At 46.5% G+C, this 13187-nt stretch overlaps 1 protein-coding gene across 2 annotated transcripts in view; it reads left to right on the top strand.

The window, feature by feature from the left end:
* Positions 1-13187, top strand: part of LOC138581054 (sulfotransferase 1C2-like) — a 371697-nt gene that overhangs the window by 309864 nt on the left and 48646 nt on the right. For both annotated transcript variants that reach the window (XM_069652095.1, XM_069652094.1), the window contains one exon: positions 8691-8785. In XM_069652095.1, the coding sequence (XP_069508196.1) occupies positions 8691-8785 (95 nt within the window). The remainder of the gene's footprint in view (positions 1-8690; positions 8786-13187) is intronic.

The following is a 13187-nucleotide window of genomic DNA, read 5'->3' as shown; positions in this document are numbered from 1 at the left end:
CTGATGGCGGTTGGTGATTTGAGCTATCGTCGCCGTTGTCGGCATCAGTTGGAGCTTTTGCAGTGTGGTGCCCATGTGTGCCACCCTCGCGTGCAACAGCTCTCTTTGATGCCCATATTCGAGGATCCTGGCTAGGGAGATGCCCTTTTCGCTCAGCACCATTCTGCGCAGTTTCTCAGAGTGCATGCCATTGATGATTTGGCGTCATATTTCCTTTTCTACGTTGTCGGATTCACACGAAAGTGCAAGTTTTCTGAGTCTTGTGTGGTAGGCGTTGAGTGTTTCTTCCTCCAAATGAAGGGTTGCACAGAAGATGAAAGTCTCATAGTCCGGGTTTAGTTGTGGCATGAAATGGGCTGTGAGAGCGTCTTTGGCCAGTTGGTAGATGTCTGAACCATCCCTGATTACTAGTGAGTTGAAAATGCGCAGGACGCCATCGCCCACATTGACTAGAAGGTGTGCCCTCATCTTCCTGGGCGTTGTGATGTCCTTGCAGTCCATCACCATTTCGAATTTTTGGATCCACAATAGCCAGCGGGGGCGCACTGACGTTGGGTCGTTGTATGGGTTGAATGGTCCCAATGCCATTGTTGTTCCACTCTGCGGTCGAACGGATGGTGTTGCGGACGATATTGATGCTGCAGTTCTAGATGGCGTGCCGGACCTGGGTGTGGATAGGCCAGTCCCCATGTTGTTCTAGTGTTGGGGTTACCACAGTTGGTGCGTGTGTGTGGTGAATGTTCCTCACCTTTGTGATTGTTCGTTGATGGGATGTCAATGTGCCCAGTGGTTCTTCTCTGTTTATGAGTGCGGTGTGGTGTAGCCTCTTGCGTTGCCTGGCCTGATAACAAAGTCTGTGGGCGGGCCCCAGGTCACATCCGTTTTGAACGTGCAATGTTGAGCCCTTTTTTTTCATGATGTCTGGGCGTTGCACTTGGAGATGATGCAGAGGATGGCAGGAGAAAAAGAAACGTCTTTCTTCGGGTGGGGGATGGGCCCCTCACCGTGTTTCCAAAAATGTACCCGTGTCAAGGGCTTGTCAGCTGAGTTTGTGACTCAGGCACGTGATGTTAGACTAGTCCGTTCCTCGTCACGAGTGTTGTGTTCTCTCTTGCCGGTGCGCTGGCAGAAGAGAGAAAGCATACGGCCCCGCGTAGTAGGCCCGGCTGGGGAGAGCAAATAACACACACACACGCGCGTTGTGATGGTCATGCCCAGAACTGCCCCCTCCTCGCAGGTGCTGGCCGTTTATTTACTGACGTCCTACGTCACCGCGCTCGCGGGACGTAGGACATACATAACACCCACCGGAGTACAGCAAATCCTTCACTCTGCATTGGGACTAACGTTCCACTGCACAATCACCACAATGGATGGCCTTACTGAAATGGCCATAGCACCACTGGCGTGGCCGTACCGGTTTGTAACTATTCTCCTTTCTGCTCCGGTTACATAATGTAACACGCAATAATGGCTTGTCTGTATGCGCCTGTGTTGTCTCCTGTACCACTGGGAAGGCTCTACCAGTCTGTACACACACCTAAATACTTTGTTTCTCATGCTTGTTATATGCCTGTAGTAGCCCCTGTACCATGAGGTGAGGCTCTGGAGATCTGCGTACACACAACAACCTATTTTGTATCTTATGCCCTTTTGCATGCCATACCATGAGGTGACGCTTTGCCAGTCTGCTTACACACACCTACCTATTTTGTAACTTATGCCTGTTTGCATACCTTAAGTAGCCCTGTACCATTATTTCTTTATTTGCATTTGTTAAGCACACTAGACCCTGAGGCATCAAGGTGCTGGTTACAGTCTTACAGGCATAAGTTACATGTTACATGCATAGGTTACGGGTTATACGTAGGTCAATAATAGGCATAGCACACAGGCTAAAGAAGTAATTTAGTTAGGAAACAGCAAGGTCTTGAGGATTTTTCTATAGGTCCAATAAGATTGTTCTGAGCAGAGGTGAAAAGGGAGAGTGTTCCAGCTCTTGGGAGCCAAGACTGGGAAGCTGGAGCCCCCTGACTTAGATCTTCTGAATTTTGGAACATAGAGTAAGTTGGAATATGCTAGGTGTATTGATCTGGTGGAGCGGGACTTGGGTGTAGAGTTGGAAAGACATTTGTGTGTGATCGAAAGTGACTTGAAGATAATGCGCTCTTGGATAGGGAGCCAGTGTGCTTTTTTCCTGGCAGCTGAGATGTGATCTCTCTTCCGGCTGTTAAGCGTAGCTCTGAGGGCATTGTTCTGAATAATTTTTAGTTTTTTAAATGTTGTACGCAGATGTTTCAACTAACAAGGCATTGCAATAGTCCAGTTTGGATCCAATAAGTGCTCTTGCAATGGACAATGTATTTTCTGCTGTGAGGAAGGGCCTGAAAGCATTATCTAATTTAGACATGTGGGCAGCAGATGAGGCAATGGCGTTGACGTGCCTGGTGAGAGATACTGTGGAGTCTAGGTAAACACCTAGGGTTTCTACATTACTAGAGACTTGGACACAGATCCCATCAACAGTGAAGGCTTTATAAGAGGGACACAGTTTCGTAAGTGTAGGAGTGTGAACCAACCAGCAGGATCTCTGTTTTTTCATCATTCAGACAAGGATGGTGGGCAGACATCCAATCCTGGATGATGTGGTAGATTGTGCAGAGATTTTGAGAGTCAGTGATGTAATCCCCAGTGAGGGGAAGCAGGACCTGCGTATCGTCTTCACAGTTTGTGTAGGTGTTTCCCTTGACATCAGGCAAGTTGAATAGAGGCTTAGTTAAAATATTATAGAGTGTTGGGGGGAAGCAGGAACCCTGAGGCAAACCGCAGGTAACTGGGGCTGGTGGGGCTGTAGCATTAGTGGAGAACACTCTCATTGTTCTTTCAGAGATGAAGGTTGCTATCCAGGTGATGGTGTAAGGTGTGAAATGAACAGCTGATGCAAGATACTAGCATAAGATGTTGAGTCCAACCAATTAAAATGCTGCAGGCAGGTGGAGCAGTAGGAGGAGTGCTGACTTGCCGGCATCCTTATGTCATCAAGTTGAATCTTTACGTCGAGTAGTGCGGTTAGCGTGCCGTGGCGCGGCCGGATGCCAGATTGTCGTAAACCTAATAAGTTGTTGGTGTCTAGGAACCTGAATCTGGAGATAGGTTGCCCTGTGAAGAATCTTCAACAAGAAAGGGACTGTGGTAATGGGATGGTATTTAGTACAGATGTTAGAGTCTCAGGTTGTTTTTAGGAGCAGGAGGCCCATGCATTTAGTAGATTGTGAAGTACCATGTTAGAAGCGAAGGAGGCATTGATAAAGGCAGTTATAAATGGTCCAAGTTCCTCATCTCAGTCTTTAATGAATGTGGCTGTGCAAATGTCTCCCTTGCAGCGAGAGGGATGGAGCCCTTTGATGATTACAGAAGTCTATAGGATTGTGGTTGGTTTGAGGCTGGATAGAGGGACATCGGGCTGAGGGAACACGGTTCCTGTGGAGTCGGACGCTAGTGTCCCTGGAGCGCTTATTTTTTCAGTGATTTTTTTTGGAGGGTGAACATTTTTTGGAGAAGGGCATTTTGAATATTGTCGCACCAGGTGCTATCTTGGGAGCGGTTGGTTGGCTTGGAGGTAGGGGATTCCAGTTCCCGTAAGATAGTTAAGAGCTCTCTTGAGCTCGAAATTTAGCTTTCTCCATGCCCGATTTGTATGTTGTTTTTTCTCAAGAATTATTGCTTTTCTATAGGTTTTGGATGCCGATGTGAAATTTGTTTTGTTTAGTTCCTTGGGGTGGCTATTCCATTTGACTTCCGCTTTCTTTTTGAGGAGATGCAAAGTTTTGAGCTTGTGGGAGAACCAGGAATTGTGATGGAGGATTGCTTTGGCTTTTCTCTCTGTAAGGGTGGCTATCCTGTTGATAGCATTGGTAAGTGTGTTGTTATATTTATTTACTAAGATAGTAGGGTCAAAGTCCTCTGTAGGGGCATGAAGGAGTCATCCAGCAATGGTAGGATGCAAACTTTGGTCATGTGTTTAGGGCTACCGTTAGCTAAAGAGAGGAGGTGGGTGGGGAGGCATAGGAAGGGGGTTAGTGATAGGTAGTGAGAAGGAGATGATGTTGCCTTCAGTCCACGAGCAGGGCTGGTTGCTTGTGATTGAAGCATGGCAATTCAGGTCGACCAACCAGTCCAGTATTCAGCCCTTGGTATGAGTAGGGTGGAGTATACACTGTACAAAACGTAGTTCTGTGAGTGAGTTGGCCAGGGCTTGTGTGTTTGTGTCTTCTAAGTCGTGGAGACCAAGGTCAAAGTCACCCATTATCCATATTTTAGATGCATGTTTGGCCTCGGGAAGGAGATGGAGGATATCTTCCTAGAATGTGAGGGTAGGTCCCGGGGCTCGATAGAGTAAGTGGATGATTATTGTGGTCCTATGAGTGGTATTGAGCTTGATGCATAGTAGATCACTATTAGAAGGGAAAGGGGTGTCGATTTCTAAGTGCGAGGGCGTTCTTTGCTATGAAGGCCACGCCACCTCTCCTGCCATCTGTCCTGTCTTTCTGAAGGATAGTGTAGTCAGGTGGGATGGCAAGGGCAAGAGTAGGGACAGAGGCACTGTGAAACCAGGATTCAGAGATTGCCAATAAGGCTAGATTGTTAATTGTGATGAGGTCAGCAACAGATCTATCATTCACTAATGCTCCTTTGATATGTGGGGGCTGTTCAAAGGTGCTGTTATTAGCCTCTATTGTAGCAGGACTGAAGGCAGTGTGTGAGGGTGAGGGGTGTGTGGCAGATGTATGCAGTTGGGGGGTGATGTGGTTCAAAGTTGGAGAGGTGTCTTGAGGCATTGCGTTTGGCTGTTGTTTTAGGGGTGATGCAGGTGGCTAAGGGTAGGAGTATAAATCTGTTTTTACCTTCGTAAGGGTGTTTGGCAAATCGTCCACGTTATTGGTTGAGGTGCCTATTCAGGGTTTGGGCAGATTGGGAAACCTACGCTCCCAATCAGGAGTATGAACTGGTAGGTTGTGGGCGGAATGTTTACAAATCTTGTGAGCATGTGGTGTATTGGGTACTGGGTTAGGACGCGGGACACCTGTAGGCAAGGTTTCCAGGTGTGGATTGTATGTGATGAAAGTCGGCTGCACCTACTCAGGCCTGTACATGGTAGAGATCGCATGGATGTTGGCAGTGAGGGGAAGGGTTGATCACGTGCACGGGTTAGTTGCAGTTCCATGTCGCAGGTGGTGGTGGGGATGGTGGGATGCTTGCAGTGAGTCTGGTGCTTGCAGAAGTGCCTGGTAGATGCCAGGCAGTGCGTACTTGGAGATAGGGCATTGGGCAAGTGTTTGGAGACATGCTTCCGCAAAGTAGGGGCATGCGGTGTGAGTGGGTGACAACGTTTTACTGTGGTCTGGGCATAAGTGGGGGGGCACGGGAAGTGGTGAGTCGGACCGTTTGGGATCAGTCAAGATGCCAATGATTTCAAAGGCTGAGAACGCCACAGAGTGTGTAATGGAGTAGTAAGGTGGTAGACATAAGGACATGCCTAGTTTATGACACAGGGTGATACGTATACAGTTAGCATACCTTGATGGATAGTCTTCTTGGCCATTCATAGGTCGACAGGGCCAGACACAGTGCATCCTTGCGTGGGGTCCTTAAGAGGGGGCCGTCTTTGCCTGCCGTCTCCCTTGCGCTCTTAAATAACATTTTTGCAATGGCCGAACGGCTTCCTTCATAGGCGGGACATCGAGCCTGCAAGGCTGTGCTGTTGGTATTGAGGATTTGCCAGTCTGCTTACACACCTACCTATTTTGTATCTTATGTGTGTTTGCATACCTGAAGTGGTTCCGCATACCATGAGGTGAGGCCTGTCAAAGTATGCTCTTTCCACCCACCATTATGTTTAACCGATAAGCGTGCTCTAGCACTTTATGAACTGTACCATGCACTTACTGTAACCAGCGCCTAGATGCCTCAGAACTTTGTGCACTGAAATACATGCAAAAGAAAATGGCAAACGACAAAAATCGATAAAGCGAATCTATGTAACCCCGAAGGCATTACTCCAGTGAATGAAGTCACTGAAAACATTATGATCAGCGAATCAGTAGCTCCAACTGATCATTTTCCATGCTTTTGGAAACAACACAAGACTATCTTGGATGTGGAAACCTTATCACTCATGCTGGCATTTCCACAATATTAACCATGGCCAAGACTGAGATTATCAATGCAACTGAGGACTTGTCTTGACGGCAGTTGTATGTAGGTACTTCCTGTAGGTGTACCTTGGTGATGGATTCTATATTGGAATGACCTTTGAGCATGGGGCTGTTGATTATGTTTGCTTCAGTCATGGGACAGTCATTGTCAGTTCAAAAGACCTCACAGAATGATCTCAAATAGTTGAAACAACTCTTATGATCTACCTCTTGATCTGACCTAGTTCCATCATGTGACACGTAACTTCTTCTCAAAGCAATCACTTACAGTTAGGATCTGTAGTATTAATGTCTTACATGTGTGAGGAATCCAGGGAATTCATCCCTTCTCCCCAAGGAGAGCCACCCCCCTTGGGACTAGTAAGGTGAGTCTGCTATGCTTAACACCCCCTAGTGGTCAGGGCAAGTGAGATACCACTAAGGTGACCCCATGCCACCACGTGGGACAGGTAGGCCACAAGTAAGGTTTTAAATCCTCCTCCCTCATGTACCGAATCCCAGGTGTTAGTTGGTTATATGGGAATTGGGCGAGACAGAAATGTGCAGGACCCTTTAAAGGTGGTTGAAGTGGTTCCTGAACCGGGCTTTTTGCCTCCCACCTTACCAGAGCGGGACAAATGGAGTCGTCCATCTCATTCAAAGGAGGGAACTTAATGTCCCCGGTACTCAGCTGGAAGGGAAGCGCCAAACAGACAGTGAGAGAAGCCATTCGGAGAGGCCGCCCAGTGGTTGGAACGTCACCCTCGCAGGTGGTACCTTGAAGCAGGACCATGCAAACGTGTGGTGGGTGGAGAAGCAGAGAATCCCACTGAACGCTGCCAAATCTAGGAAGGTGGAGAATCTGAGCTCCTCAAAACCACTATGGAGAACTGATCTGAAGCCACGCCAGAAGCGTGCCAGCATTCAGCTGAACTGACACTGAGAGACTGTGAGTCCAGGATGGGAAGAACTGACACAAATAAGCCGACAAGGAGGACCAGAACAAAGTCAAAGGTGTGGATAGGTGCTACCCGAAGAGACTGCCTCCCCTAATGGTCACTGCTGCCGAGAAGCAAGTATGCATTACTAATTGAAGAGCGGTTGGAGGATGGTGATGCAATCATACAGCCTACTCTGGGCTAAGCCACAGGAGACCCCAAGAGGGGGATGAATGCTGATGCCAGGCTAAGCAACCAGAAACCCCATGAGAGGGTGAAAGCCCATGCCGAGCTAAGCAACAAGGGACCCCACAAAGGGGTGAAAACCTGTGCTGGGCTACACAACAAGAGACCCCACGGAGGGGGGGGGGTAAAATCCACACCGAGCTAAACAACATGAGACCCCATAGGGTGGGTGAAAGCCCATGCCGGGCTCCACAACGACAGACCCCAAAAGGGGGCAAAGGCATAACAGCCCATTCCCGGCAAAGCAAGAAGAGACCCCAGAAGTGGGGTGAGAGTCCACGTCGAACTGAGGAACAAGAAACCACACAAGGGGTTGAGAAAAAGGATACACTGAGAAGGGCTGAATAGCAGGTAACCCAAGCAAGGATAAAATGCAAAATATTCCGGGCTGGGGTGAGAGATATTGTCACTCAGGTGATCAGAGGCAAACCCACACCACCAGAACTTTTTTCCCCAACGAGGAGAACAGACCCAGAGACATTCGACAACCTTGGAATTTGAACTGTGTAGACTGACCAGACAGGCGAATTGGCCAGGAGGAAAAGCAGTGATTGGTTGGGGCCCTGGACTGACCTCCACTACAAATCGAGAACAAAGTTTTAATTACTGCCACAGGCCTAAGGCTTGACAATTCAGAACTATTTTTGGGTGAGGGTCAGGAAACCAACCACCACTAGCCAAGTAATAGGTGGAAGTAAGTCTTTTCTAGATTGAATTTAGGTTATCCTTTTGTTATAGTGGTGGGGTCGGAGAATAGCTTAACCTAGGTTTGGACAGAGTTTTTGTGAGACATCCTGACAAGCACCTGTGTATTTTATGCTTTAAAGAGTAGGTATTGCATTTTAGAATTAGGGATAGATGAGGCATTCTTTTCTTGAACAAAACCGCTTTGTTGGAAAAAATGTCTTCTTGTCCGTCTCCTATCTCTGACTTACCACACGTTTATTTGGTTGTAGGTCATAGTTTCGAAAACAAAAGGATTGAATGCCTTTTGCTTGGCAGTCAAAGGACTGAAAAAAAGGATCGATTTTCTTTTTTTTTTTTTTTTTTTTATGGGGGGTTCCCCCCCAAAACCCTGTTTTCTTTATTAAAAACACTTTTTTTACCAACCCAAACTAAAGATATATATAAATAAATAAAATGTGATCCTTTTTTTTTTATCCTTTTACATTCGAGCAAAAGGTCATTCGATCCTTTATTTTCGATCCTTTGACTGGACGCCGTTTATTTTGTTATAATTGCTATTTTTTACGTCCATGTTTGGGTCATAAGTCCAATAATTATATTCCTGTCTCTCTGTATTTTGTTCCAGTGCCCTGGGGCTCCTGGTACGACCATACGAAGGGCTGGTGGGAGGCGAGTAGCAGATTACAGATACTCTACATCTTCTATGAGGACCTGAGGGAGGTAATGGAAAATGTTTCTTCAGAAGCTTATGCTATGTCACTGTGGAAGTAATGTACATGTGCTATGTAAGAAACCTCTAGGTGTCTCCCTACCGAGTTCCCGGGGATTTGTCATCCAGGTGGGCAGGACACGGCCATCGCTATTGGATCCAGTTCCTAGTGGTGGACCAGTGAGGGAGGATCACCTGGATGGGGGGTCCTCAGGGAGTAGAAGTGGGACACGGACGGGTGAGACGCAGTATCCCCCTTCTTTCAACACCTTTTCCCCATACTACCATGTAGAATATTCAAAACCATTGCCCCCGCTCTTTTCCGACACAAACATTTTTGCACGACAAACCAGAGAGCGGACTAACACCAGAGCTGTTTACCTGACATGTCCCAATACAAGGATCAGGCAAGGTCAGGCACTTAATCACAATCACACACACCTGACGGCCCTTTCCCTACCCAACAGGGATAAAAGATGGAGCAAGAAAGCACAGTACGAGCAAGGTAGACCGCACTACGAGACCGCTATCCAAGGCCCAGCAGTTTAAGAGGAGGAGAAAAGCGGCGAATATCGAGAGACTGACAAGGAGAGACACGACCTTGCCCTTTCCGACACAGGCCCACCAAACCTCTGCAGAGGGAATCGTAAGTCAGAGGACAATAGCCCAAGTGTGCTGCAACAGATGTCAACGGTACACTGAGCGTGTCGGTGCTAATAAGTGGGAGCAAGGGAAATTCCTGCTACTGTGGTACCGGCCTTGACTCTAGTTACAATGAAAGCCAAGTAATTCATCACAGCATACATAAGGTCCCCTAAATCTCTAGAATCCACAGAAGCACTCATTAACAAATGTACACATTGGTTCCATGAAGTACGTGGCTGCCTATTTGTAATCTGTGAGGAAATCATACATTGTACTGATTGTCCTATCAGGGGAGAGCACATTTGACCCTTTAAGGATTGATTTCAGAGGCCAGAGAGTGGTCAATGGTTTATTAAGTACTGAGAGGAGATGTCCTTTATCCAAAAGTATGATTGTAATTCAAGCCCACCCCCAGCTCAATCCTTGACTATCCCTCTGGACCTAGGTTATGCTATCCTGTGATCACCGATGCAAATGCAGTGCCATTGAGGAGAAGGACTTTGGGAAACCGCAATCAGCAGGGGTGAAGGGACTCTATCGTGACACCCAGAGACTCAGTTTGAGATATGGGCTTGTTGACCAATTGGTGGGACACGGGGTCACTGTGTTAGCTCATCACCTCATTGAAGGATGTACAGCCAACTGTTTTGTTAATTATTATTTGTATATGTTAGGATGTACTTTTATGGTGTCAGGGCCGAAATAAAGTGATTCACTGATAAACCATGTCCAAGAAGTACTTTACAAGCTACGCAAAAACCACCTGTATGCCAACCACCTGTACGCCAAATTAAACAAATGCGCATTCCCCAAAACCCAGATCCTCTATTTGGATTACATCCTTTCCTCCCAAGGAACAATGATGGATCCTACCAAAGTCCAGGCTGTAATTGACTGGCCACCCCCCAAATTCAATTCAAGGCATTCAACAGTTCCTAGGCTTCACACACTTTTATAGAAGGTTTATCTCAATTTTCTTCTGTCGCATTCTACCCATTACTTCCTTGTTGAACTAGGGAAAGAGATTCATGTGGGATGAGAAGGCTCAAACCACGTTCTAGTAGCTTAAAAAAGCCTTTACCACATCACCTATACTACGACTACCGGATCAAAGGTGGCCTTTCGTACTGGAACCTGACGCTTCACACTCTGCCATAGGAGCAGTGCTCAAGCAAGCAGATGCATCAGAGATCGAACATCCCATTTCATATCTGTCCAAGACCCTGTCCCCTGCAGAGTTAAACTACACAGTGTCGGAAAAAGAGCTGGCGGCATCTGCTGTTGGGTTCACAGTTCCCCGTCACAGTACGCACAGACCATTGCAATCTCCAAGTGTTGCAAACGACCAAAACTCAAAACAGCCGACATGCCAGATGGACCTACTTTTTTCAGAAGCCCTATTTTTGTTCTATGTAGCAGATTTTGTACAGACACTCAAGAAACAAAGAAGCTTGACTCGAGTCTTCAAGAGACAAGCCAGACCTTCCAGTTTACAGAAGAAAACCTTCTGTTCTACGCAAAACAAGTCTTTGTTTCCACTACGTCCCTACGCAAAGATATTTTACAAATGTGTCATGACTCCGATGTGGCTGGATATCGAGGCATTCAGGTGACTCTAGATTGTATGCGCAGACACTTTTGGTGGCCCACAGTGAACCAAGGTGTCCAGGACTACATAGCAGTTTGTACCGTTTGTATTCAAGCTAAAGTCTCACACAAAAGACCTGCAGGCTATTTGACGCAACCCCGGCTGCCACACATCCCTGGCAAAACATATCTGCGGACTTCATCGCAGAGTTGCCTGCATCCGATCGACGACATGACTAAAATGGAACTTTTCCTAGCCTTACCTCAAGAACCATCAGCTATACCAATGGCGTATCACTTCTTAGGAAGCATATTTCGCCTGCATGGTTTACCAGATATCATAGTATCCGACAGAGCATCGCAATATGGTTCCATGTCATTTAATTGTGGGATGTTTTTTTGCTGGGTTTTTACCGTGAGTTCTTTTATGAAAAAACCTATAGAATTTTTCTTTAATTATTTTTGGGGGTTCCCCCAAAAACCCCATTCCCTTACATTTTCTAACTATTCCCAAACACCCACATCTCATTTATATAATAATCTAACCCCCAAAAAAAATTCGATGTTTTTTTTTTCGTCAAACAATTCGCGGTAAAAAACCCTGTGAAAAAATGTCCCACGATGAAAGAACGTTGTACCTGCAATACACCTCCCATTTCTGGGAAGAACTGTCACATTCTAGAGATCCATCACGCTCTTTCTTCTGGAAATCACCCGCAGACTAATGGCCAAAATGATCGCCTCAACCAGACTGTAGAACAGTATTGTAGGTGCTTTCTTTCACCCACTCAAGACAACTGGACTCTCCCCTGGCAGAATACACGAATAAGAACTCCCTTCATAGTGCCATAGGCAGGAGTCCTTTCCATTACTCCTATGGATTTCTTCCATCAATCATTCCTGCCCCAATAACCACATCGGGCACATTCCCCTTCGTCTCAGCCCTGCGTTCTTGTTATACCGGAAAAATAATCACATAGTTTGAATGATATGAATAGTATGTTGGCCTGAAGCAAATCGCATCATGTGACAAACTTTGCGAACTAAGAAACCTGCATGTGACCATAGGGAGTCCATTTTGTAAATGCCGGCCATTTTCTTTTTTTGTAAACGCTTTGCAAATATATTCTATGCTTTAGACTCACACACGGTGCGAGGCCACAGCTTGAACTCTGAAATACTAAAGAAGGCAGGAATGTAGAGCCATGCAGAAATACATTGTTTTCCCTCTTCCTGAGGCCTTGAGGCTGTGCAGAAGCCGCGCCTAATCAGTAGCCCAGGTGCCAGTTTGTCTTGCAAGCGCTGTTGTAAAAGGCAGTTAAACATGAATTATATGCAGCTAGCGGTGCACCTTCACGAAGGATGATATTTTCTGTCTCTGAACTGTCTGACCCTTAGCTCATAAGTCGCAGCAAACAGATAACGTTGTATGGAATGTCTCTCTGCTACGAACAAGATATCCTCCCTGTGCCAGTGCTCCATGTTCCTCATAAAAGAAAAGTGTCTCTGCAGCCTTTGCTAGAATAACTAATGTTTAGACTAAATGAAGACGTGTCATAAATGTCAATTACCGAACCCTAGCCTGTATGACATGTATAAGGGTGGGACGAATAGCACTAGTAAATGATGATGTATTATGTATATATATGACTGCTTGAGCGCTGTTCGCTCTCTCTCGCATCTCACGGTGTCTGGGAACACACGTCGTGAGGCATTGAGACCCAGTTGGCCGACTGAGATACTTTGAATAAAACCAGACTTGTTTGGAAATTGAACCTCACGACTGACGTGTCATTGGGTATATGGTTATTGTGCCTTATTTCCACGTATGGTCTAACATTCTGACATCAAAACAGGGCATGCCAATGCCTTGTCTGTGCTTTGCGCAGCTCGGGCGGGAGTCAAGAAATATGCAGACCTAAAAAAAAGAAAAGAACACCCTCTATGCATAGGAGAAGGTGTTTGGATGGCCTCTGGGTTCTTACCCAGAAACCAGTACCATCGAAACTCACCTTGCTTCTTTGGGCCCTTTAAAATCCTAGACAAGGTGGGACCCGTTGCCTATCGACTATCCTTACCAGCCTCCTGGTCTACGATCCACCCTGTGTTCCATGTGTCCCAACTAAAACCCCACACCAGGGACCATTTTGACAGACTACAGCAATGTTAGTCCCAAAATGA

The sequence above is a fragment of the Ambystoma mexicanum genome, chromosome 3p (genome assembly GCF_040938575.1).
Source record: "Ambystoma mexicanum isolate Mex_15411 chromosome 3p, UKY_AmexF1_1, whole genome shotgun sequence".
In the NCBI taxonomy this organism is placed as follows: Eukaryota; Metazoa; Chordata; class Amphibia; order Caudata; family Ambystomatidae; genus Ambystoma; species Ambystoma mexicanum.
The sequence above is the reverse complement of the archived record's forward strand: the minus strand, read 5'-3'. Positions and strand labels throughout refer to the sequence as shown.